At 40.2% G+C, this 26,125-nt stretch overlaps 2 protein-coding genes across 3 annotated transcripts in view; both read left to right on the forward strand.

The window, feature by feature from the left end:
* Nucleotides 1-10,039, forward strand: part of ttyh2 (tweety family member 2) — a 47,921-nt gene extending 37,882 nt beyond the window's left edge. The window contains exons 7-15 of one of the 2 annotated variants that reach the window (XM_044014551.1): nucleotides 2,377-2,446; nucleotides 2,590-2,645; nucleotides 4,089-4,181; nucleotides 4,333-4,425; nucleotides 4,831-4,973; nucleotides 5,994-6,179; nucleotides 6,266-6,344; nucleotides 7,861-7,887; nucleotides 8,834-10,039. In XM_044014551.1, the coding sequence (XP_043870486.1) occupies nucleotides 2,377-2,446; nucleotides 2,590-2,645; nucleotides 4,089-4,181; nucleotides 4,333-4,425; nucleotides 4,831-4,973; nucleotides 5,994-6,179; nucleotides 6,266-6,344; nucleotides 7,861-7,887; nucleotides 8,834-8,914 (828 nt within the window). In that variant the 3' untranslated portion in view covers nucleotides 8,915-10,039. The remainder of the gene's footprint in view (nucleotides 1-2,376; nucleotides 2,447-2,589; nucleotides 2,646-4,088; nucleotides 4,182-4,332; nucleotides 4,426-4,830; nucleotides 4,974-5,993; nucleotides 6,180-6,265; nucleotides 6,345-7,860; nucleotides 7,888-8,833) is intronic. The other variant, XM_044014552.1, reaches the window with a different exon arrangement.
* Nucleotides 10,040-10,560: 521 nt separating this feature from the next.
* The window catches only part of kif19 (kinesin family member 19), a 30,072-nt gene continuing 14,507 nt past the window's right edge, over nucleotides 10,561-26,125 (forward strand). Inside the window, exons 1-2 of the mRNA XM_044013735.1 lie at nucleotides 10,561-11,091; nucleotides 12,966-13,046. Of these exons, the coding sequence (XP_043869670.1) occupies nucleotides 11,053-11,091; nucleotides 12,966-13,046 (120 nt within the window). The 5' untranslated portion in view covers nucleotides 10,561-11,052. The remainder of the gene's footprint in view (nucleotides 11,092-12,965; nucleotides 13,047-26,125) is intronic.

Raw genomic sequence — 26,125 nt, forward strand, 5'->3', positions numbered from 1 at the left:
AAAAAGTAGAACTTTTTTTTAGTTTATTTATGCGTTATGCGCAAGAAAGAGCCAGTTCTGATGTGCAGCATCCTGTTGTTAACACCTCCTGACACCTCCACCTCGCAGTCCTCTGATCTGACTCTGTGTCACCTCGTGTGCACTTGATCTCTGCAATCAAACAGCAAGCCTCTGAAAACGGGCTGACAAAAGAACAAACTTCCCTCTGTGTCAGCGCCATTATACGAGCCTGAATTCATGGATTATGACAGGTGAAGAATTTAATGGTGGCTTTTTAATGCTTTTCACGCTGGATAGGTGAATAATTTCAGGTGAATAGTTTTGCTTATTATGGACTCACTACACAAAGGTGAATAAAATGTTCTCATCCCTTAGAGGGAAATAGTGTAAAAAAAAAAAAAAGAGAGAGAAATTTCTTTTTACGAAAAGAAATACGAGATGGATAAGTGCCGGTGTTTGACTCATTACCTCAGGCATGTGTGCTATTATTCTTAGGATGGTGTGTTGTGACTCGGGGCTGCGGAGGATTGTTAACATGTGTGAATTTATGTTGGAGATAATGAGCGTTGGGTGGAAAGCAGCAGGAGGTGTGATCAGTTGCAGCACATTAGTGTTGAGTGTCTTCTTCCTGTTACCATACATCTGCCGGTTTAATGTCCTATTTTACAAGTCTTCGGTGGCGTTAGACTCGTAATGTGTGGGGAGGAAAAAGAAAACAGAGCTTACGATCCAAAATCGTCCAAAGACGCGAGCACAGCAGTGTCGTAGAGGTGATTTACAGTTCAGTCAGGCTGCTCCTGCGGCTCAGACGTTACACGACGACGACGGCATCAAATCCTTCTCGGCAGGTGTGGCTCAGGGGGTAGCCATCCGTCCAGTAAACGGGTGGCTGATAGTCCGATCCCCAGATGCTCTTGTTTGCTTGTCCTTGGCAATGTCAGCAAAACCCAAAACGCTGACGTGTAATAGAGATTAACCACTTTAAGAGAAGTGCTCTATTGAGAGGCATAAACACTTTCCAAAATAAATGTTGTTTATTTATCCTGACGTTGTCCTGGAGTCCACCGCAAAAACATACTTTACACACTAAAGCAAGTGTGGAACTATTATTAGGGCCACGCATGAAGACTTTTTTTTTTTCCGACATTCCCACTTTAATCTCGACATTTTGTCCCGACATGTCCATCAGAGAGAGCGACCGCTGCACAGTCAGACTTTATGTTATTGATTTTTTTACCACTTCCTAAAAAAAACCTTCATGTTCACATTCCAACCACGTCTCGGACTGACTGTCCGGATTCAGTGGCCGCTTCTGTGGAGCGCTCGCCCTCTCTGACGGACACGTCGAGGTGCATTGTCTTAAACTCGACATGATAATCCAGTTTCTGGCCTAAGATTGTGGCAAAATAAATATTGTGTCAATCTGCTGCAGTGTCCAAACCTAGTTAATCTTTACCTTGAGAAAAAAAATGTTTGCCTCTTATGTAACTTGTCTCTCTCGTGGTGTTCGCCTGAGGATGACCTTCGCTGGACTCTGCGGTTTAGTGTCCACTGGTCCTTTACTCTGCGACAAGGAATAAGTTGGAAGTGGTTTTATTTCCGCAAGTTGAGTTATTTGTCGATAGTCGTGTCACATAAAACCCGACCTGCAAATGAGAACCAGCGCGGTGGATTTAAATTTAGCCTGTGGTTACAGGTGCATGTTTGTGCTCCATCCACTGCAGATGTTTGAGTGCCTGCATGAGAATCTTTCAACTGTGTGCGCTGGTGAATCAATACTACAGTTAAATAAGTGCCTGAGTACACAGTGAGTGAGTGTATAATGAATCCCCTTTTCTCAGAACTCTAAATTATAGACAGCAGTAAATCAGAGCGGTTGGATTCTCCGGGATTCACTGTTTCCCTTCATGGATTCTGACAAAGCTGCCAGTGAACTCCTTGGTGTTCCATGTTTCTAACGAAGTGTCTCTGGGTTTGCTGAGAAATTCTGTCTTGCTTTCACTTACTTGTGTGTGGGGCTCATTAGTGTTCCCCCAGAGAAGCTGCATGCAGGGTGTTTGTCCTCAGCCCAGGGGACATTTAGCATTCAGACAGCATGAGTTCACAGGACTTTCTTGTTAGCACTGTGCAGTGGAGTGAAAGTGTTGCTGAGTGACAGAACTGAGAAGTATGGATGTCTAGACACGTTTAAGGAGATTATTAGAATTTGCCTTTTTTTTTTGTAAACTCAGCTTTGTCTAGTGTCAATGTCACGTTATTGTCAGGCAGAGTACCTTTTAATTTTTTTATTTTCAGAAATCAGGATTCCTTGTCATCCACTGTGTCTTTGTTGTCGTGTCCGTCCGTTGCGCTCACGTGTCTCCTGTTTTATTTCAGGGCACAAGTGATTTCTGTGTGTCTCCTGACAAGTATCTCATGAGCCAGACAAAGAGTACCGTCAGTGCTGGTGAGCGACAGTTTGATTAATGGGATTAATGTTGTATTAATGATGTTAAAATGTGGTCATGGCTCTAATTGTACTTTAGTAAAGAATCAAATGGTGGTTGAGGGAATTTTAATCCGTTTTTTTGTGCATGTGTGCGTCCACAGATATTATTCATTACTATCTTTACTGCAACCAGACTCTCTCCAACCCCTTCCAGCAGGTAAGAAAATGTGTCAGTCTCTACTGTGACATTCATTTTGTGATTCACAGGTTCCCGGTGCTGTGTGTGTAATGGTTAAAGTGAAGTGTTGTTTAGTCAGCTGAAAAACACTGGAGTGTTACCATCTGCAATTAATTCATTTGAATGATGAATAAATAACAATATTATTATTATTTCATTATTTGCTGGCCTGGCATTTAAATGTCTGTTTAATCCTTAAATAAAGTCATTTAAAAGACAGTAATTCAAACTAAATGTCTGCAAATTGCTATCGAGAACCAATTTATCCGCTTGCCACAAATTTACTAAACCAGTTCTGGACGAGGAGTCCATTTCCCTGCTCCTCAAGTTTCATCTTTATCAAACTCTTCCCTACTGAGCCCAGCTCAGTCTGCCTTACATGCATCCTCTCCTCACCTCAGGACTCTACTACAAGTTACAAAATGGCCACACAGCTGTCAGTATTCCTTACCACTTCTTCCTCTGGGCCTCTTTCTCCTGTTTCCTGAAGTAAACAAACCAAAACGTACCAGGGTCTTTTTTCTGCCAAACTTGTTTCATTTCATTGCAGACATCCCTCCTGCATTAAGGCTGCTTCTTTCCACATCTCCTCTTCACTCCTAATGTTATCACCACCCTTTCTTTCTGTCCTCCTCCGTCCACTTGCTGTGTCGTTTCTGTCTTTGAACAAGCTTTACGTTAAAAATGCCACATCTTCTCGGGGAATTAGGTTATGCTGCAGAGAGCAATTTGACCACGGACAGTCCCACAGATCTGCAGAAAAATTCAAATCAGAGGAAACCAATTACATTTATGGATAGCAGAGGTAATTGACCATATCCTGTTTCAGTTTAATATTGCACCACAGGCCGGTTATGTAACTGCCAAGACACACTTTCATTTGAATATTAAGTGAAAGCTGAATTCAAGTATTGCATTGGGTGATAGGTTATTTATTATTTATTTTTTTATTTTTTTAAAAAAGGGCACCAGGCAGAAGGTGCCCTCTGCTGGTGGGCACATACACCTACAGGACGATTGTGTTACAAAGGAAAATAGAACCCAAAACCTAACATTTAAGCATATAACATAATATAATATAATATAATATAATATAATATAATATAATATAATATAATATAATATAATATAATATTATATATCTTCTTGCATATAGTATGCCGATATATCACAGTATTTTGTATCGTCACCGCTGCAACGGAATATGTGTCATTTCGGCCGATTTTTGCCAATACACAACCCCACTCATAATGCAAACACAGCTGTAATAATATGTGTGAAATTCTGCTTTCATCTCTGCGTTCTCAGAGAACAACAGTGTCTCCAAAACACCGTTATCTTTTACATTGTGTGCACATTGTCTTGACTCTCCTTTAAGGACGCACACTAAAGTTGACGCGTTTCTGATTCTCTCGTTTGCAGCCACTGACGATCTTCCAGAGGTCCCTGACCACCATGCAGATCCAGATCCAGAGTCTGCTGCAGTTTGCTGTACCGCTGTTCCCCACTGCTGAGGTATCTCTTGCATGAATACATAAAGACTTGCTCTGCACTTTAATGTAGAAACAAAATCACTACAATGGGATTGAAAGGATGTTCCAATTATATTACATGCAGATTTTCTTTATTTTATGATGTGTTCAGTGATATACTGACCTCTCCACAGAGAGACCTGCTCGGTATCCAGCATTTGCTCAATTCCTCGGAGGCCAGTCTGCACCAGCTGACTGCCCTGTTGGACTGCAGAGGACTCAATAAGGTTGGTACCCTGGATCTTAATTGGTGTCGCAGCAGCACAACTAGGTCAGAGCGGTAGAAAAATTCGACATGCGGCGTTTCACCGTGAAAGTAAAAGTGTAACTTGGAACAGAGCAGAGCTAAAGCAGGGTCGAAGTAAGTGGACACTGAACAAAAACATCTCCTTGCCGTGTTTTCCTTTGCGACGTGTGAGTTTCCGGCACCCTCTGACACACAGCGTTGCTTGTGTATGTGGTGTAGTTGATAATGAGGTAGTGTACATGCCTTCCCGGAGACGACACACACACACACACAGCACTCTACGTGCTCTCGCTTTGTCTGCTGTGAATTCAGACATGGCAGTTGAGAGTCCCCTCACACAGACAAACTGTGAATGTGCTGTTTATGCTTGGTTTGACCTCTTAAGGACTACCTGGATGCCATGGTGGGGGTGTGCTATGACGGGGTGGAGGGTGTGCTCTACCTCTGCCTCTTCTCCATCCTCACAGCCTGTGCCTTCACTGTCATGCTGTGTGCCATTCCCAAGGCGTGGAGACAAATTGCCTGCAGGTCAGTTCATTCTCTGTTTGCGTGCCTGCCTGAGCGCCCTCATTTCCTCGTCCTGCACCCACTGTGCATGCACACCAAGTAGACTGTATAAACCTTTAGTCATGGTTTTGCCCTTTTTTGTGCACTGATAAAAATTGGACCTTGCATATGAAACACGCAGGACATACAGTATAAATATTGTATACAATACCTCGAGAGACAACCTCTTAAAATTCTCATCATACTCTCCTCATGTTATTCTATGCCTATTCTAAAATCAGCCTCTATACATCCTTGATTTCTGTGTGTTTACAATGTAGCAAATTAGAACTTCAGAAGTCAAGAATATTAATCTCAAGACACAGACTGAGACCTTTTGTTTTGCATCGCCAAGTAAATTTGCACATTTTCTTTAAGATTTTAACATTTTCTGTTTAACATTTATTAAATAACATGAATGACATGAAGTTGTGATTTATACGTCACACATAGATCTCTTGGAAATGTCTGATTTTCAGTAAAAATAGTTTGCAATACTGTTAAATTTGCTCTTTGAATTGGGTCACAATCGTTAATCCTTTTTAAAAAGAAGATATTTGGAAAACACAGGTCTCAGGGGAATTCAGACATGTGGCCCGCCATTTAAATGTTTGTATGTGATATGTATACATTAATTTTTTTGTTTAATTATATATGGTTACACATCAAAACAAGCACCTTTATTTTGAAATTGTGTAAAATATGGTCAAAAATGTCATTGCTATATCGTGATAGAAAATCATGATTACCAAATCTAAGGCTCATGCGGCCCCAGGGTCAATCGAGTTTGAGACCCCTGAGTTAAACGGTAGCATTGTTATTTCTTTATTTCTTTATTTCTTTATTTCTTTATTTATCATTGTTATTGTGATTTTTAAAGTCAATGAACAGCTTTATTAAAGACTAATGTGTGATCATGATAGCTCCCCTGCCTCACAGTTTAAAATCCACTGGAGCAAATCAATTATTGTATCCCTCGCGATGCTTTTCCTCCGCTCGCAGGGAACGAGATTATGACGACATTGACGAGGAGGACCCGTTCAACCCACGCGCAAGAAGAACAGGCTCGCAGAACCCGAACCACACCAACATGCACAGCTTCTGCAGCTACAGCAGCAGCATGGGCAGCCAGAGCAGCCTGCACCCACCCGCCCCCACCGTCTCCAACGCCCCCATGTCAGAGTACATGTGAGTGAACTGATGCGGTCTGTCACGGGAAATACACATTTCAAAACTCCTACTGCTTCTGAGTCATTTATTTCACTCTTTCCCAGGAACCAGACAGCTCTGTTTGGGGGAAATCCACGGTACGAGAACGTGCCGCTGATTGGACGCGGATCTCCACCCCCTTCGGTGCGTTGGGTCCCAGAGGCTAAGTCCGCCTTATAATGTCAATTCCCAGTAGACAGACTTAACATTTAAAGCGCAGGAAGATGTTTTCACAAGTATAACTGTCCATTATGTCATTCATATTTTAGTCCTCTGACTCAGCTCACTTTCTTTCCCCTAAGTTTCACATTGACATCACCGACTCAAGTGTTAACCTTCAAGTCTCAAACATGTCTAAAGTCATTCTTGTAAGAATCAAGCAAGTTATGAATATAGACGATGTAGACAGTCATTTTGAACTGCTAGAGTTTCGTCAGTAACAGAAACACTGCATTACTCGCTCAATGTGAGGACTGCTTCATCATCTCATACAGCTGAATTGTTTTTAAAAAATCTATTCAATTAATATCAATAAAATGAAGAAAAATAAACCTACTGTGCCTAAAATGTAAAGAATACTGACATTAGGCCTACGTTAAGCCATGGAATGGTGTTTCAAATATAAGTCTAACTTATTATAACCAGCTGCCACCTGCCAAGATGTTAACTAGCATTAGCTGACTTCCTGTCTTACTTTGTGTTGCTCGGTTGCCAGGTTTTTTACCTGGTTTACTCAAGTCTAAGTCTCCACTTAAGTCTCCCATCTCTGATGTTTAATAACCTTTCTTTGCTCATTTAATGATTTATTAAGATATTTGCCTTTTTCCTTCCCCTCATAACTTACAGGGGGATTTGCACTATCAAAGCAGGGAGAGAAGCAGAAAAGTGGTTAATATTTAATTGTGAAATGAACATCATTTTGCTCCTCTCAGGCAAAATTCCTAATCGAAAGTGACGGTGAAGTCTTAACCCATAAACTCCCTCTGTCTCTGTGTTGCCACTAAAGGTTTTCTCCATCACTGGATACACGTGTCCCCCACTGGGCCACTTGTCTCTTGTCAAACGACAAAAGATAAAAATAGAAACATTTAAGATCAAATATTCAACATGCACTCCCTCGCGTACAGCACATACGTGCACTCTGGCTTCATGCTTCAAGCTTCATGCTCTCTGTAAACATCTTTTTTAATATGTTTAAGAAAACGCTGCATTTCTCAGGTAAATGAAGTTAATTAACACTATTTACACGTTGAATTTCCTTTCAAAGGTTTAAAATCCACAGTGTTTAACACGAAATGAATTCACATTGGACTGATCATGTCAGTCTCGCTGCAGGGTTTTCTTGTCAATGAAATATTAATAACGTCTTTTTTTTGTTGTTGCTTTGATGTCGTTCTTCATTCTCATTAACCTTCAGCTGCTTTTTCTAACTGAACCACACGCAGAAACTGTGATGTTCTTTGTCTTATGAGCCCTATTCCTAATTAATACCAAGTCGTGACTGCAACTGTGCAACATCATGCAGTATAGTCTTCAGCTAACAGCTTCTTTCATATATGTTTTTTTTGTTTTTTCCTTCCTCCGTTTGTCACATGTATGTATATGTTTGTTTGTACCTTTTATTTCTATATTCCCTCTTTCTTTTAATCAACTTTTGGAGATATACTCTCAGCAGTATAGAAACAGAGTAAGTCTTTTAAAATCTTCATCAGGATTGATCCCACTCTCTCCCCCCCTCCCCACCCTTTTCCTCTCTGATGCATCTTTTATCTCTTCACTTTCCTTCACCTCACATCACCTTGTTTGGTTCCTGTGTGGTTTTGGCATGGCTTTAAAAACTCACAACCTGTGATGTCCTCATCTTGTGAATTAGTGAGGAATGTAGCCCCCTGTTGTCCACACGGTGCTACTGTAGTTTATAGTCCTGACTTTTCCTCACAGTTAGCCCCTGTGCATGAAGTCCTGCTTCTATCATACAGCTTGATATGTATATACAGTGTATTTCATTTGGGGTATTACTGTAAGTAAAGTAAAATGGCATCATTATTACTATAAAGGTGCTTGAAATAAGCAAACTATTAAAAGAATACTTCACCGATTTGCATTTTGCTTTGTATTACTAGTATAGGGATAGTATTGTTGAAAATGTGTGTTCCAACCTCAGTTTCTTCATTCTTTTCTTTCGTGCCCACCAGTGACACTTGGTCCAGTTTACCGTACTCATTTTTGGAGTACAGCAGCTGTAATAAGCTCAGATTAGCTGTTAAGATTGGTGCTGGGTATTGTTTGAAAGGCGTAAACACTAGTTTTGGTGCAACACTTTTAAGTCTTTTATCTTTTATTAAAGAACCAGAGGGTTCAAATATAATCAGCTATCAAAGAATTCTCCCAGAACCTCTTTCATCCTTGATCTCCTGGATTTTAATATAGTTTAACAGCAGTAAATCCAAGCTGACTACATAAACCCTTAGAGCAGTTTCAGCCCTTCAGATTTGAAAGAACTATATCTGTGTCAAAAGACAGATTTTCTGTGCATTTGTCATCATTATCAGCCAATGACGAGGCTCATACTTTGTGAATCCACCTTAAATATTCACTTCTGCATGTCTCTGTATTTGTCTTCCCATCCGCAGTATTCTCCCAGCATGAGGGCCACCTATCTGTCCATGACTGAGGAGCAGAGAAGACACTTTGGGAACGACTTCCAAGCATAGACTACTTTGTCTGTCTGAGGAGGAAAACATCCTGACAAGCAAAGACACACATCCAAGAAGAGACGGGTGTGTGTGTGTGTGTGTGTGTTGTGTGGTTGTTCCAAGCATCGCAAAGAACAGTGTCACATCTACTCTGTCTCAGGACAACAGAACCATATCTGTACTCTCTTTTATTTTTGCTCCCAGTAGTCTGTTGAAGGAATGTACCCGCTCACAAGTCTTGAACTATGAACAGTACTATCGTTGTTGTTCAGCGCGGAGGGAAAAACAGGTGTTTACCTGAGGCCTTCGGGTTAAACGTGTTAGTGAAACAGGTGATCTCTTTTTTTGACTAAACAGATTATAGGAATGTGAGGATTCGTAATATCTCGCTGCAGCAAAAACTAAACATGTTCGCGATAAGTAAACAATGTGAATCTTTGAAAAGGAGATGTGTGCGTGTGTGTGATATTCCACAACCAAAATGTAAACACGGCATCATATTTTCTTGCTTCATGCTTGATATCTGTGAAGCACAAACCCCCAGCACTGACAGCACACAGGAGGAGGCAATGTTGACTCATAATTTATTTACATTCACACACAGACACGCCTGCAAGTGAAGCTTTTTGTTTCTACATCTCTGGGGACGAGACTACCTTGCGACCAAGACCTCTGTAAATAAAAGTAAATGTACAATAACTCTGTTTTTATTTTTCTTTAAACAACGTGCCATTTTTTTTATAAATATATTTTCTAGTTTTTTTTGTGGAAGTGTCACATAGGATCACTCTTTTTTGTACTTTCTAAAGGGCCATAATTTCTATTGTCTGTATATCTAATTCAACTAATGCGAGAGAAAAAAAAAAAGTTGTCATTTCTTTTTGCTGTAAGCTGTGTTGCACTAACTGTAGTCAATGAGAATATTCAGGTAATTATTTTCATCAGTACATGCAACATGGTTGAAATGACTTAACAGTGGTTTTCTGTAGGGATCTAATACATGCGGTGTAATTTATTAATCCTGATTTGTGTCGTTTCTTTTAGCATGTGACACTGTACAGGCACCGGCCGTGGTGCTTAATTTTGTGTGTGACCTCAAGAGTGTGACAACTCATTGTGAGCTGAATAAACAGGTTTTCAGTACATTTGTGAACGTGTCGTAATTGTGTCGTTGGAAGTTAACTCATTATTACTTAACAAGCTACCATCTATATACTATATTTCACCATCTTCAACACCAGTGTGCATACTTCATTTATTTTTTAGGACATAAATGCACTGCAGATATTGTAAATCACACGACACATATCAGATAGATAGATACATACATTCCCTTCATTATGGGCTAAATTGGGCATTCTCCTTTTGTCCAGCAGGGGTCAGCATAGTATAATGAGTAACATAAGTAAGGGTTATACAGAGTTGATAATGTGTATTTTGCAGTTCAAATTGAGTGACAGCAACACGAAAGACCACATATTATTTTGCAGTCCATAATATTTTGCATCACAGCTTACGTTTATTTAATTAATTCTGTCTGTCTTTATATATATGTACTGTTTTATATTCGGAAGTAGTGTTGTTGACAGTAGCTGTCTGACACTGTCGAGGGGTCTCTAGGGACAACACGCGCGCGCGCGCGCGCAGCAGCAGCAGAGCGCGACAGACAGACAGAAAAGTGAGAAGTGAATGCAGCAGGTGAGCTTCTGTTGCTGCCGCTGTTGCTCGTGCTCTCTCTCTCCCCCTCCCTCCCTCTCTCTCCCTCTTTACCGCCTGTCGCCAGGTGAATCGTTGTCCTCAGCGGAAACACACTGCGGGGAAACGTTACTACGGAGCGGACACGCACTCTGACGCGCAGAGACACAACGGAGCTACGTTGCTGTTGAGTGTCAGGCAGGAGGGAAAAAAAACCCAACAACTCTACAAAAATATAGGACAAAGACGGTGTTCAGGCTTTGGCTGGACAGTAGTTGCTGTTGTGTTTGCTTCGCGGTGGAACAGGAGTGAGTTCAGCAGCAGAGACCCGGGGGCTGCGGGAGGAGAAAGAGGAGGTGAAGGTGGAGGTTGTGGTCCATTCCGCAGGTGCAGAGCAGGATGGATCAGTGTCCCGTCTGCTGTTGATGCTCTTTTGTCCCTCAGTGTGAACCGAAGTGACCATGAAGGACACGGGGGAGTCGAAGGACCAACAACTCACTGTAAGGACACACTTATATTTTTATTTATTTCATTATTTTTGCTCAGACGAGTTTCCTTGTTGTCTTGTTAGTGTTCAGTAACTTTAATCAACAAGTTTCAAAGAAAACACCAACTTATGACTATAAGTTGTTTCTCTATGTCTCCATTGTTTATCTATATCTATACTGTTACTCTATTGCACCTTAATTAGTACCTGTCGGCATATTAAAGGCATTACAACAGCAGCTTTAAAACACAACAGGTGTAATTGCATTTAATCAACCTGTACAGGTGTATCTCATTAAAGATTCTTCCTGGTTTTCTTTATAACTAAATGTTTCAGAGTGTATTGTTTGTGTTTAAACTGCAACATTTAGCCTTGGTGATTAATAAATTAATCACTTGATCAAAGGGGAAATTAATCAAATGAATAATTTTAGCCTCTTGAATGGTTCAATACTACTTTTTCGTGTCCAGCATCAATACTGATATCACATCCTCGAGTATTAACTGATACAAATATTTGTGAGTGAATACAGTTGTGTTACATATTTTAATATTGTAAGCTTCTAAACAACACATCAAATAGCTGTTGCTGCTTCTTATTCACACGTTTACATTTGGTTTGTGAAGCCTTTATGTGAAATTTGTTGGGTTTCTGTGGATTGTTTTGGATTCTACATTTTCCTTTCTCTCATCTCTGGTTCCTTTATTTTGACCATGTACCAGACTTCATACTGAGTGTCGTATCGGTGTCACCTGCGCACTGGATGTTGTTTTGTGACATTTTATTGACCACGTTATTGTGGACAAAATGCAGGGATGAAACAAAGTACAGTCTGTTATCAAAAATAATGGTTAGTTGTAGTCCAGCACTTCATTACCTGCACTATGGCCTTGTCTAAATTATTGAAGTGGCTGTTTCATTTGCCTGGCCCCTCTGCTGTCCAGATTGTAATACACTTTCCACTGAGTACTGACAGACACACGTCCAGATTATTCCCACACCGTTGCTTTGGTAAAAGGACATTGGATTTGTATGAGCATTACTAATGCCCAGGCATTCATCATATTTTACTTTTGATCGAGACCTTGTCACCAGTTACATATGCCAGCCAATTTCTGAAACATGACAGAACAGCTGTGATTGTGTATTTTTAATTCATTTTTAATCACATCTCACATACGGAATATGGGAAGAAATGAAGGACAAGGACTCTTAATGATTAATGTAATAATTAATAATAATTCACAGACCACCTGGCTCAGAACGGCTAAACTACACGTAATTATTTCACATTCCAGATGAGTGTTGTTTAATAGTGGCAGAATGTTATCACTACGTCAACACACGTGCATAAAAACAGACAATCAGCTTAATTCAAACGCAGTTCTTTCAAAATCAGAGTTCCTTACCTTTTAGACATCTTCATACATTTCTTGTATCTTTAATAATGCCGAGACCAAGATATCCTAAGTTTCAGTCCTCATCGGAAATCCTATTTTACCATCGGATTGTACTCCTCCCATAAATGCAGTTGTGTATTTAATTAGTCACAACAGAAACGCAGCTAAAATTTTGTAAATCATTCTGAGCTGAGAATGAGCTCTTCTGGGCGAAAATTCTTCTGGTTTGACGTCATGGAGGAGAATACAGAGCAGCTCATACAAGTCATACATTCATGCATGACCCATCTTAGTCTAACTAAGGAATCTTAATAAATATACATGTTCAGTTCACACAGTCTTTTGTGACTAGGAACTCATTTAGTATGCAAGGTCGCTTGCTGTTTCGTGCTGTCAATGTTGTCATTTTCTAACCGTTCATTTCAGTAAATTGAAAATCTTTGCATTGATCAAATTCAAGGATGACTGAATTCACTCTGTACCGCAGGTCGCCTTGAGGATACGACCCCTCAGTGATGCTGAGCAAGAGGAGGCGGCTACAGCCGTGGCCCACAGGGTGGATGAACAGGTGAGATGGTCGTGCCTGTGAGTGAGTGACGGAGGTTCAGTCAGTGTGTGGGAGCGGGAGCAGAACACTCCTCTCCCTCGCCTGTCACAAGGCGTCACAGATAAGGTGTCTGTTTTTTTTGAAAACGACTTGTTTGTGATGGTCAAATGTCATGTTTCATTTGTGTATGAATGCTGAATGACTCAGTCCTGCAGCAAAGAGTGTGACCTTTCCTACACCTGAGAGAAAGCTCCAGATACTGTCACGAGCAGAGGACTGAAAGCTTTGCCATAGAGATATCCTGGGGTTTAATTGGACTCCGACATGTGCTGCGTTTCAGCTGCACTTCTACTATAAAACATCTGCTCTGATGGTGATTCAGTCTCTCAGTGAGTAACACTTAACAATCAGAGCAGTCGGCAACAATTATGTCTGCTATAGATTAGACACCAATTATTATTGGATAGTCGAGGCTGATAATTATTTTAGAGTGTAAACATTTGTATAGGTATTTTATTTAATGTTGGACAGTTATAAGAAGCATCTTCTCTGTTTGGCTTTTGAATGTTTTGTGACAAGTTAACTGCTTAGAAAGGGTCCATTATGCTAATTGTATTCTCTGTTCGAGTCATCCGTGGCAGGAGTGTGATTCTGAATTAACAAAATGTGTATAAAGTGTATAAACAGCAAAGCTGGACATAGGTTTTTGTGTTTTGAATTTTAGCTGTACAAATATATTTTAAATAATTGCTTCTGGATTACAGAAGGGCAGTATGTAATGAGGGCCATACACTGGCAGGCCTTGCCCTTAAACTGGTCCCTCTTGGGGACTATTTAGCAGTACCACCGTCAAGTGTGTCATGATGATGAAGGTAGTGCAAATGTTAATGAGCATAGTGACTGTGAACCTGCAATGATGCATTATCTCTCAGCTCAGGCTGTTTGAAGTTGTAGTTATACTGGGGGTGGGCTGCTCCACTTAATAAAGCAAGAAAAGCCAGGAAAGTAACAGCCTAGCAACCGCTCACACAGATACTCAGATTCACCTCAGTGTAGCAGCAACCAATGCCTGAGGGAAACATACAGTATTTATGCACAAATGAAATGTGTTTGCTCATGCTGCTGGAGATTTTCACTCGGAACACATCGAGAAATATCTGGGTAATCCACGGCACTGCGATCTGACTTTTTTTCTGTCTTAAATTACACCATCTCTCATGGATAATATTATTGCTTTGGTCTGCCATGATGTCATTAAAACAGGGCTGGACTCAGGGGATTAGAGTACAGCAGCAGCCCCAGCAGACTAGGTGCTGGCATCACAGTGCCATGCAAAGACTTTGGTCTTGTCCTTTTTCCACCTGCAGATTGTTGATTAATACCCCTCGAATACCACAATTCATATGTATTATGTATGTGGTGAGAATGAGAAATGGACAGATCTGCTGTACGGTCCCAGTGGGGTCACCTCAAGTTCACTCAGGCACATCAACAGAGTAGGATTAGAATAGCTTACAATGCGCACTTGTTATTGAGACGCTGCAGGGATCCTGTTGTTTACCTTCACTTTACCTGAACTGCCCTGACTGCCCTGACATGACTGGAGGGGGGTAGCGTGAGGACGGTTAATGACAACAATGGTATGGGATTATAGCACACGGGATATCTCAACCCGGTTACCTATAGCTGTGGACTGCCGGAGAAATAATGCTGCTGCTTTGCAAATACATAAAACTATTTTGTTTACTTTGTTTGTGAGACAGACACACAGGCCACGACCATATGACTTTACGGGCAGTGCTCAGACAGATTAGTAAGGGACTGGAGGCTCACTTGGCTGACTGGGTGGGAGTACACAGATTTAGCTGTCCTGGCAGAAAGCAGACAACTTGAAGCTGGCTAAGCCTCTGGACATGAGCTCATTGGATGGGTTTTAACTCAGGTTAAGCCCTTTGCCACCTGCTCTCTTCGTTTCTCTGGCTAACCCCCAGCGCCCCCCCCCCAGGGACTCAGCCACTGCCTTTCATGGACCACCTGTTACCTGTTTACCCAAGAGGCTTTTCTTATCCTTGAGCGAGTAGTACACAGGTCACATGTGCACTAGGAGGGATTTATGAATGAGATATTATTCAGGAAAATACTGCAAGCACTAGTGTCCATTATATCAACCCGGATACAAGATAGAGATAGGATATTCTATGTTTCATTACTAATGGCATTTCTGTTGGCCTTTTAGTAAAGACATTTGAACAATCATTTTGGACCAATGTTATGTAATTACACCATCACAAAGGGCAGGGGATGGAGTGATCTGACCAGTTTCTTAATAAAACAGTTAGGAAAAATCAAGGAACCTGTTAAACCAGTGTTGTCTGGGACACTGTGAAATGTGCATCAATTTGATATGGGTCAAAAGGGCAACCACAAAGGCCAAAGACTGTTTTGAAACGGCACTAAAACAAAACGAAAAACTGCTGGGAAATGTGATCACTGTGAGAGAAACACAGAGTGGACGTTGCTGTTGTCAGTGAATCGAATGTGTTGGTCCCTTCTCGTTCTGTTATCATGTAGACACAATAATGTGACTTGATTGAACCATTGTTGCCAAGTTAATTACCTCTTTTAAGTTTCACCATAATCTAATCTTTGTGTAAAAACTGAAGTGCTTTCATATGTATCCATGGAAACATTTGGTGGTACGTGCTTTGTATTTTATGAGCCAAGAAGTTTAAATCCACCAGTATGGTCATTTGGTGTTAGAATAAAGTGACTGGATTTTTAAACTATACATTTATGAAGAAGATATATTTCCTTGCTGACTTGTCTCAATCTACAATTGTAATTGCAAATGTACTGGATGTTATTTGCAAAACAGTTTTTTATTTCGGGTACATTGTCATCTGGTAAGTGGAATAGCTATGGTTGTACAGAACAGCATGTCGTGTTGTAGTAAAAGAGAGGTGATATTATCTGTCCTTAAGAGGCTAAAGACAAGGCTATATTTAGAGCCTTAGGGATAAAGATGGTTGCTCTGCCTCTTAAATGGGACACTGAAGGGGAATTTTATCTCACTACTGATTTAACTCTGTACAAAAGACAATAACAGGTGTTAAAGGCAAACAGACCCGGGGTAGGGTTTTAGAAAATACAGAACAGTGAGGGTAAGTGAAGCTGATCTGCAGAGCAGACTTAATTATTAAAAGCCTCATTATTTCAAAATGCATTGTTAAGGCTCTATAGTCATGGAGCATCTTTGCAAATGTGCTCATACACATGTACGTGTCAGTATTCTGGAACTGTGCGTTTATACTACAGCCTGTGTCTCAGCCCCTGTTAAGCGTGTCTTCAGCGGGGCTGGACTGTCAGCAGCACACAGGGGGAAATGTTTTACAGTGAGGCCTTGTCGCCATGGATACACATAGACAAGGTCAGGGACATTGTTTTTGTTTTTTCGTTGTTGTTTTTTTTTTTTATATATCCTGGCCCTCGGTAGTATGGCCCATCATAAAGGCCAATAATGAAAACCAGCATGTGAAGAAGGCCACTACAACTGGGATTTTTCATTGTTGTTATTTGTTGTTATATTAGTTTTTTGGTTTTATTGCATGGCTTCTCTGTTGTGAATAGGTTTATAAATGCTATCTGGACTGGAAATCAAGAGAAGTGTCAATAAGTATATCACACACAGCCCAGATCTTTTCAGACTTTTTCGAGTGCAGAGAATAACGAAAATGTAAGATCAAGACCTTAAAAACAATTAGCAGCTTTCAGCTTGTTACTTGTACAAATTGGTCATAATATGTTCATGAATGGTTCATTCTCGACCTTTACAGAGCAACTCACCTGAAGTGCTCAGTGTAGCATTTCTGCCAACTTCTACACAGGCCTGTCAGTGAAAGTAGATTCAAATTGCTTTCACCTTAGAGGCAACTCCGTCATTAGCCTGATTCAGCAAAACGCGCTCCCTGTGGAAAATGAACCACTGATGAGAAAGGCATTGCACTACCAGCAACATCTAATCTGCCATGTTAGCACAGAAGTGGAAGCAAACATCACTCGGCTAGAGAGTTTCAAGCAGAAATGTGAAAATGATTGTCAAGTCCGAGTCTAAGTCAGACCATATCAGGCTGCGTTAATCAAATAGGGCCAATCTATGGATCTGCCTGGTCAATTCATTTCTGTATTTCTATTTAAGTCTGTGTATGTGTAGTGCATCATGAATTATGAATCAGCTTTAACAGCTGAGCTACCATAGTGGTGAGGCTCAAGGCTCCATGACGACATGTGCTTCCTGAACATCATGCCAATGAACAATTTGGAAATGTATGTGTGTATAAGGCTGATGTCTTGCACATTAAATGTGACCTAATTTTCATCCTGTCTTCAGCTTATGTTGTGCTTTTTCATCTGAAGAAGGCCACACTTTGGCCATGGCCATGCATGGTCCTTTTTTTCCCCTTTTCCCTAATTTTACAACATGTCTTGTTTGAATAGCTTCTTGTTTGGACAGGAGAGGGAAAGGAACTACAAATAGCCACCTCCCCTTTTTAGCGGTGAAGATTTAACCTCTTTACATAGAGCCAGAGTCAAGAATGAGACCCGAACACAGAATGACAACATGTGTCACTGCTGAGAGGTGCAGAAGTGAACAAACAGCAGCACTTAGGGGGTTTATTTTGGGTTACACGCAGAAAATAGTCTTTCTTTATTACAAAATATGGGTTAATATGTCAGCACAAAAAGACTGTCTGACCCCGCAAAGTAGATCCTCCTAAGCCTCTCTCTGACTCCACTCATCCCTGTCCTCCCTTGTGGGTGAGTCTTTGCGTGAGTGAATGTGTAGTGCGTGATCCCTCTCACTGTTCTCCTTGCTGTCCCACTCCTGATTACATTGAGAGGGCAGGGCGTGGCAGCTCACCACAAGCAGCCACTGAAGGAAACTAAACTGCTGGAGTCACTCTTGCTGTTGGCTTGGCTGAACAGCATATTGCCCCTGACAAACCACCTATGAATCAAAATGAGCTCATTATTTCACCATCTAGCTTTTACATAATAAAGAACATAATGTGGCGGGTGTGAATTGTTTGCACCACGCTTTCTCCTCTGGCATCTTTTGAGTCATGCTTATATCCACAAGGGGATATAATGAAAAAGGACAGATCTACCCGCAGGGTTTCTGCTGTGACCTCATCAATACTTATATTACTTATATCATGGGTTGCAGAAGAATCAGACCACCTCTTTCCATCTCTGCCTTTGTTTTAGGAGAAAAGCACAATTGTGATCAGAGTGTGTATGAGCTCACTTCTTTTTAACAGAATCAGGAGCATAATGTTCCCCTGCTTCCTCAATGAACATCTAATACCTCTTACACAAGCAGGAAGTACAGGTCAGCCACAGGGGCATCAATGTGCACTCTTTATTGGGCTGCAGGCAAGAGAGACCGGCAGGGATTGGTCTATTGTAGCTTAGCCAAAAGGTCACAGTGTCAACATAAACAGTCAAGCATCCTCTCAATATCTCTTGAAGACACTATCAATTTAAACCAGAAAGAAAGAAGAGAACTTTGAATTGGAAATGTGAAGAGTTGTTGAAAGGATTATGGTTGCAGTGTGCAACAAAAAGATAAGAGAAATTGGGACAGAGAGGAGGGGTGGCTGTGAGGACAGACAGATCTGCAGCTAGTAGATGTGTTTACAGAGAAAACATTTTACGTCTGTCTTGGGATTTAAGGAACTACAGGGAGAGATTCTCTTTGGGGGTTTTCAGTGTAATACCCCTGTCAAACCTGTGTTGTTTGTCTGACTCTGCCGTGACACAGCCTTTCCAGGAAAACAACAGCACCAACAGTGATAGACCAGAACTGAGTCTTTTTTAAAAAGTTGAAAATATTTTCTTAGTGCTGCAACCACAAACAATATGTTTGTTATGAATGGAGTGGAATAAACCCAAAGAGCAGTTGTTATTAAATTAAACCCACGAGAGGGAATAGTCTGTGTGGAAAAACACACAGAAATTACACCTTCTCTACCGTCATCCTTCCATACTTTTAATCTACCGTCATGTTAACATTTTAGTATATATCCACCATTTCTTTACCTATTTTTCATTATACACTACCCAAATAGGAGGAAAATACTTTTTCTTCATTCAACTGGAGTTTGCTCTGTTTCCTGTCTCAACACCTGACCTTTAATGTATAATTTTCTGATGTGAGGGCACTTGGAACGACTCTGTGCTTCTTGGAAACACTAATGGCTGCTTTTATGTTTCACGCAGATGCTATCTCCCACTCTGTGGCTGAAAATGCCTGAAAATGGCATGTTGTCGAGTACCATTCAGCTATTACAGATATCATTACATGTGGACATGGGCGTGAAGTTATATTGTATTGAATGGATCCTTGTGCAGCTTGCTGCTTATTCCTCCTGCTCCTCCTCCTCACAAAGGGCATGTTTTATGAAAAGGGTTATTCATTTTTTTTCCTGCCTTTTATCTTCCAAATCTAGTAGAAGGGAGCCATGTTGTTAATGCAAGAAAGGGAAAAGAACAAAATGTACTACAGCTTTTTTTATTATTAATATTTGAAGCTCAGGTTTTGCAAGTCTATGCAAAAACATATTTTCTTTGCCACCTGTCTGAATTAGCTTATTGTGTAATGTTTTAATGGTTTAACCTAGGGCTGAGCAAACTGGCAAAAAAACAAAAAACAATAGACATTTTCTTATCAGTCAATATTGATAATTATGATGAAGTTAACATGATAAAAAATATTTGCTCTTGAGTGAAAGTTCAAACCATATTATAATTTTATACCATGGTATATTTTGTTAATGACTTTAGGTTACAGTGTCTGGACTCTTAGATGCTTGTTGTTTGTTATAGTGTTGAGTGGATAAGAAGGAGGTTTTGTCTTTTGTTATTTTGCAGTTAAAATAAAATACCAATGAAATTCACAATTCACAAAGGAAGAATCATAATCTTTAAAATCAAAAAATGAAAAAAAAAAAAATGCTATTTTCACACTCGTTTGAATTAAGATCTTCTGGCACAGGGACGTTTAATATCTTATATTATTGTTATTTGGGGCTGGGCGACATGGTGGAAATGTTATCATAAAAAAAAAGTCCTACGGTAAACATTTCCAGTGTTTAATGATATAAGAATTATTCCTAAAAATGCTGTTTTTGAGTAAAAAAAAAATCTCCCTTGCATTTTCATGTATACAATCAATACGTAACTTTGTCATTGATCGTCATTGATCGACCTCTCTAATCCCTGAACCCTTTATTTGCATGCTCAGTGGCATTAATTAAATAAATCTCACATACAGGCCTGGAATATATACTGCAGCATTGAAGATATTTCTGGAAACAATATCATGTTTACTGAAATCTTTTGTGAATTTTACTGTTTAAAACTGAATTATTGCTCATTCTGTGTTGACTGTGACCTTAGGGCATCATGTGGCCTCTGCATCTTCACACTTAACTGATATGTGGGGGTCCAGTGAATTGTTTTCATAGGTGACAAATTGCTGTATTGTTCCTCTTATCCTTTGTGACCATCTGTGCCTGTGCCATCCAATCCTGCATCCCGGTGGCACAGGTGCAAAACAAAAATGACAAGGGGAATTGACAGGTGGCAGAGAGAAATAAAGAAAAGCAATCTCTCTCATGAGCTTTTGAGATTTTGAGTGTTTGGTTGCATTAAGTGGTTGGAGTTCTTTGTAAAGGTTAAAGTGTCTACATCAGAATTACAGTGACCTTCGTATAAATGTACCCGTCTGGCATTGGTCAGACATCTTATGTAACCTCAAATGAAGAGCAGACTTTGCTATCAAGCACCCTGTATCAGGTACACTATTAGCCAATGCACACCTCCGATCATCAAGGGCCCCTGAAATGGGATATACAGTAGCTTTGTTGGGGGGCAGATAGGACAACACTGAGTTTTTCTATCAAATAACCAGCTGCAATAGTGCACGCTGGACTTTTCAGAGCTTTGGTTGCCTTTGTGAAAGAGCAGCTTGAAAGGTTGCCCCGTTAAGGTCACTGCCTGGACCTGATTGCATTCTTTCTGTGATCTTGGTCCTTTGTTCTCTGTGGTATTCTTGATGCAGCACACAGATGTCATTGTTAAATGACTCTGATGTTATGTCATTATGTTGCCTCAAGATAAGGGAAAGGGGATATGGTGACACACATGCAGAGCAAGTCCGCTGTGCTCTTTCAGCAGTATAAAGGAGAGAAAACAGTCCTCAGGCAGTGTTTTTGTTGTTGTTTTGCGCTAACCGATCACATTTTAGTGTGATTATGCAGCTAAATGATTTTTTTGAGCAGGGACATTTTTGAAACGTCGTGCTATCAACTCGACAATATATCAGATGCATAGTATGCAATTTCTGCCCCAAGAGGTATCACAATTAAAGCAAGAATAAAAGACAGAGTTTGATGACAATACAAAGCAGCGTGGGATCATGTGAATTGTTGGTTGTTTGTTTCCCCTGTACAGGCAGAGCTTCAGTAGCGAAACAGGAAAGCAAACCGCAATAATTACATAATCCATTACTGACAAAAAAAAACAAAAAACAAAAGATAGCACTCTGGCTAACTATTACTTCCTTCTGCACAGTGTTTCATAAGAGTTTTCTCCTGACATTGTTGAGAAGGCAACCAAATTAAACAGTCCATTACCTTGAATAGCAATACATATTTCTATGGATTTTTAAATGTTTAAATGTTGTAAATGGACATCAATGTAAAAATACATCACTCAACAACATATATAATATTGCTTTAGTCATTCTTTGGTATTTTATCAATGAATTAATACATATATCTTTAACTATTATTTGCCATAATAACCACAATTTGACTCTGGAACGAGGGTTCTAACTAAGAGTGTTTCTTAGTCTCTTACTGATTTATGACACACAGGCAAAGCACTTTATCTCTCCCATACATACATGGTCAGACCTATATAATGGATAATCTCATGACCTTTAAGACCAGAGCAATAAAGACAGGACACAAATGTGAGCAATAAAAGTTGTGTGGACAGGTGATGGGACATATTATGGTCCTATCACTCAGACACCGTCTGCACTTTTTTGTGTAAAATGGACATTTACCTTTACCATCCTTTTTATTAGCTGCTGTATTTATCTTCTGGTCAAAATATCTTGTTAATTACTCCTGAAATGTTTCACAACACACACCGTTTCTTTAAGAGAGATGCTTATGTGAGAGATTCTGTCCAGTAGACACTCAATTTTGCATGCAGTCGTACTTTGTGTGTTACTCTACCCATAGTGGCAGCCAGCACACTGTAGCCCATTAATAGGATTGAGTTTTCCAATTGTTCTTTTGTCATTTTATGAGAGATCCAGGTCACCGTTTAGGTACAATGAAACCAGTGCCTGTAAAATGGGTTGATGCCTACAGTACCTCTGACTTTTGTTGCCTGTCTTGGCAGCGTTTGCCACTTGGCACGCAATACTGGAGCCAGTCAGGGACAACCGACCAGGGCAGGCTGGCTTGTGAAACTGCAGCACATCCAGGCTTTGAATTATGGATCCGCGGTGGGAGCTGGCAGTGCCATAATCAGCAAGATGGCCAACCAAGTCAACCCTGCTGCTTTAATGACCACCACAGCAGGGCCTCTTGATTAGAAAACCCATCATCCAGGAAAGTCACTGGGCAAGGGTGCTCAAGTCGCACCCCACTGTTTATTATGGCATTTAGATAAGTCCATCATGCTAATTGGTTTCATGTCACAGCATAAGCAAGCTGTTGTTTTGACTTCAGCTGAGCCATGTAAGGAAATAAATATTTCAGGGAGCTTCTTTTTTTTCTACATAGCCATGACGTGTAAATTCACACCCTGGCCATTTGACTGTGTCAGCCCCTGGGGTCAAGTTAAATTGAGTCAAATAAATGAAAAGTGGCTCTGGCATGTGAAGTCTATTGTAACTGCGGGTGGCATGAATAAAACTGCTAACAATGACACCACGTTTACAGAGGCTGTCAACCAGGAAATTGCCTTTCTTCTCACTTCATGCGGTTGTTGGGTCCTTTGAGCTTCACGCCCACTCGTATCAAAATTGTCATCTTCTTCAACAGTGCCCTTGAATTAGTCAGCAGTTGACAAAAAAAAGATGATTGGTCCCAGTAGATAACAACAAGAGCCAATTAAGACCTTAGTGGATAATCTGACCTTGACATCACCCGCCTATATACATATATATATATATATATATATATATATATATATATATATATATATATATTAGGGATGCACCGATATGACTATTTCCACCGATACCGATATTAATATTGCTGCTATGGCCGATAACCGATATCTACCGATATCGATATATGTTTTAAAAAAAAGTTTCTGAGATGATAAAAGTTTGTACAGAATGAAAATCACGCAAGCTGAATTTTTGAATGTCTTCCTTTATTTTCAAAACATGTTTTACCTCCAAATAACAAGGTCACATAAGACACAAGTAACCAACTACAAGTAAAGGTTTTTAGAAACCTTTACCACTTGTAGCAAGTGTGTAACTAAATTAAATTACAGTTTAACTCCCTCAACTCACTAAACTCCTGTGAGAAAGTTTGGATCATAAATTACAAACATGAACATAAATAAAAATAATACCCTGCCAAAGTTACTGTAACCTAGATAAGGGCGTCTATACTGGGTATGTAAATAAAGTCAACAACCCTTCCTTCCGGCAACAACAACCGCGCCACTTCCCTTCACAATAAAACTACACAACAAATATGAGAAACAATACCTGACAAGCTCTACTAAGAGCTGCCATAATAAAAAAAACATGTTAAAATACTTTATCAAACTTGCCAGTATTCATGGCAACCAGATATTTATTCAATTGCAAAACATCGGAAAAGTAGCGCCGACTTGGCAGGTTGTTGCGGGGTTCAATATGCGCTATCAACCGTCGGAACCCTCGGCTGGTCGTCAAGAGCAATCATTTCCATTACCTTGATCGTTATTGCCCTGGCCACTGTCTTCCTTTGGTCGAGTCCCAGCTGCGCTGCTTTCTTTTTTGTCTGCTGCCTAATGTTACTAGCGTTAGCTTCCTGCCGTTGTTTGTGTACTTCAGGGTGACGGTTTTTCAAATGACATAATCAAATTTGTGGTATTGAATGACTTGACGCGGAACGCTCCGCGCATTACCTCGACTTTGCTAGTGTTGCATAATGCTTTTTGCGTATCTTCTATTGACACCCTGAAAAATAGCCCACACCGCTGACATTCTCTCTCCTCAACACACACACACACACACACATCTTGTGCTGCGCTTGCGCCACTGACGCTGTCATATGCCCAAACAAATGCCGCATGGCCTCCCCTTCCCGACACACATACACAAACAGCAATTAGACGGGTATAAACATCGGTTGTTAAAATCGGCGCAGTTTTACTCATTGAACCGATGCCGATATGTTAAAAAATGACGAACATCGGCCGATAACAATATTAATGCCGATATATCGTGCATCCCTATATATATATATATATATATATATATATATATATATTCTATATGTATATATATATATATATATATATATATATATATATATATATATATATATACATATATGTATTCTATATATATATATATATATATATATATATATATATATACATATATGTATATATATATATATATTAATGAACTGGTGCATATACCTGGGAGGTTTCTTTGTCTACTCATATTCTGATCTTTGAGAGGTTCTTGTTAAAAAGCTGGACCAATGGACCAGTTACTCCTTTTCTATTAAGAGTACAGTGTCTCTAAATGTGAGATAGGATTAACTAACACAAAAGATGCATTTGACTCTGATGCATTCTCAGCTGTCAAATGTTTACAGTTCAAAAGTCTTGTGTGCATATGTGGACTTTCACAGAAGGTTATCCATTGGCAGTACGAGCAAACAGAGAAGGTGCTCTTATGCCTTTACATTAGAATTGAGTCTCAGTGTCATAGTTACAGAACGTATACCGCTTTATTCAATAACAGTGGCACCCGACCTGGCACCTGACATTTATATTCATCTTATCAGGTGATAGATGTTTGCTGTGCCTTGTCAATGTTGTTTGGATTACAGTTGCCGTGCAGCTATGGACTTGCAATTCACCAACAGCAAATAGGAGATTCAGTCATTTCAATCAATCATCAAGACATTCTGAAGCTGACCTCTATGTTGATGTCGAAAGAAATCACTGGCTTGATTCTGAGAAAAGTGTTGTGGTGTGTGATGAGTGTGTTTTTTTTTTCTTTCTTCACAATGACAGCTGCAATTAACATTTGTTGTCATTACAGTTTAATCAACTGGATATAATTTTTCAGTCATTCGGTGTTTAAAATGTCAGCAAATTGTGAGTAAGTGGCTTTTGCGTGTTCTCTCTGACATTTTCAAATGCCTTGTTTGTCTGATCAAACTCTGGTAACATGCTTTTAACTTCTAAAACTGTGCAACATGCCACGCTTGTCTGCACAGAATTGAAGCGCTGTCTTAGTTGCTATGTGTGTTCATGTGACTACTTGTATCCATGCAACTATGTGAGGGAGAGACAGATAGTGAGCGACGGGAGGCTAATGTTGGAGATTGAATCGTATCCATGTGACTATACCGTGTTTCCAAATGTTCTTTAACTTGTTCTGTGCTGTGGACGTCATCGCTCAGACATTAAGGACTGACCTGCACTTCACCCCATACTCTTTGTTCTTCAGCCTCTTGATCACATAGGGCAGTATGTTGTGAAAGCCACCTTAATGCCAACCACTCCAATTTAAACTCAAGGAGGCTACCTGCTGTTGATTCCAAGGCATGTGTCCAGACATTTACTCTGCACTTGCCACACTGTGTATTGTCATTAGAGCCAGCACCCTACAGTCTTATCAGAAGACTTAAGAAAATTAGTGGTATAGAATTTTCCTGAGCAGCAGCTGCTGTGTGTGGATGTCCTTGGGTGGAGCAATGGAAAGGTACTGTTACTCAAGAAACACAGGTGACAGATGGGACTAGAAGTGTTAGCAACACCCTGGGCCTTTAATG

Source organism: Solea senegalensis, linkage group LG18 (genome assembly GCF_019176455.1).
Source record: "Solea senegalensis isolate Sse05_10M linkage group LG18, IFAPA_SoseM_1, whole genome shotgun sequence".
NCBI classification, from domain to species: Eukaryota; Metazoa; Chordata; class Actinopteri; order Pleuronectiformes; family Soleidae; genus Solea; species Solea senegalensis.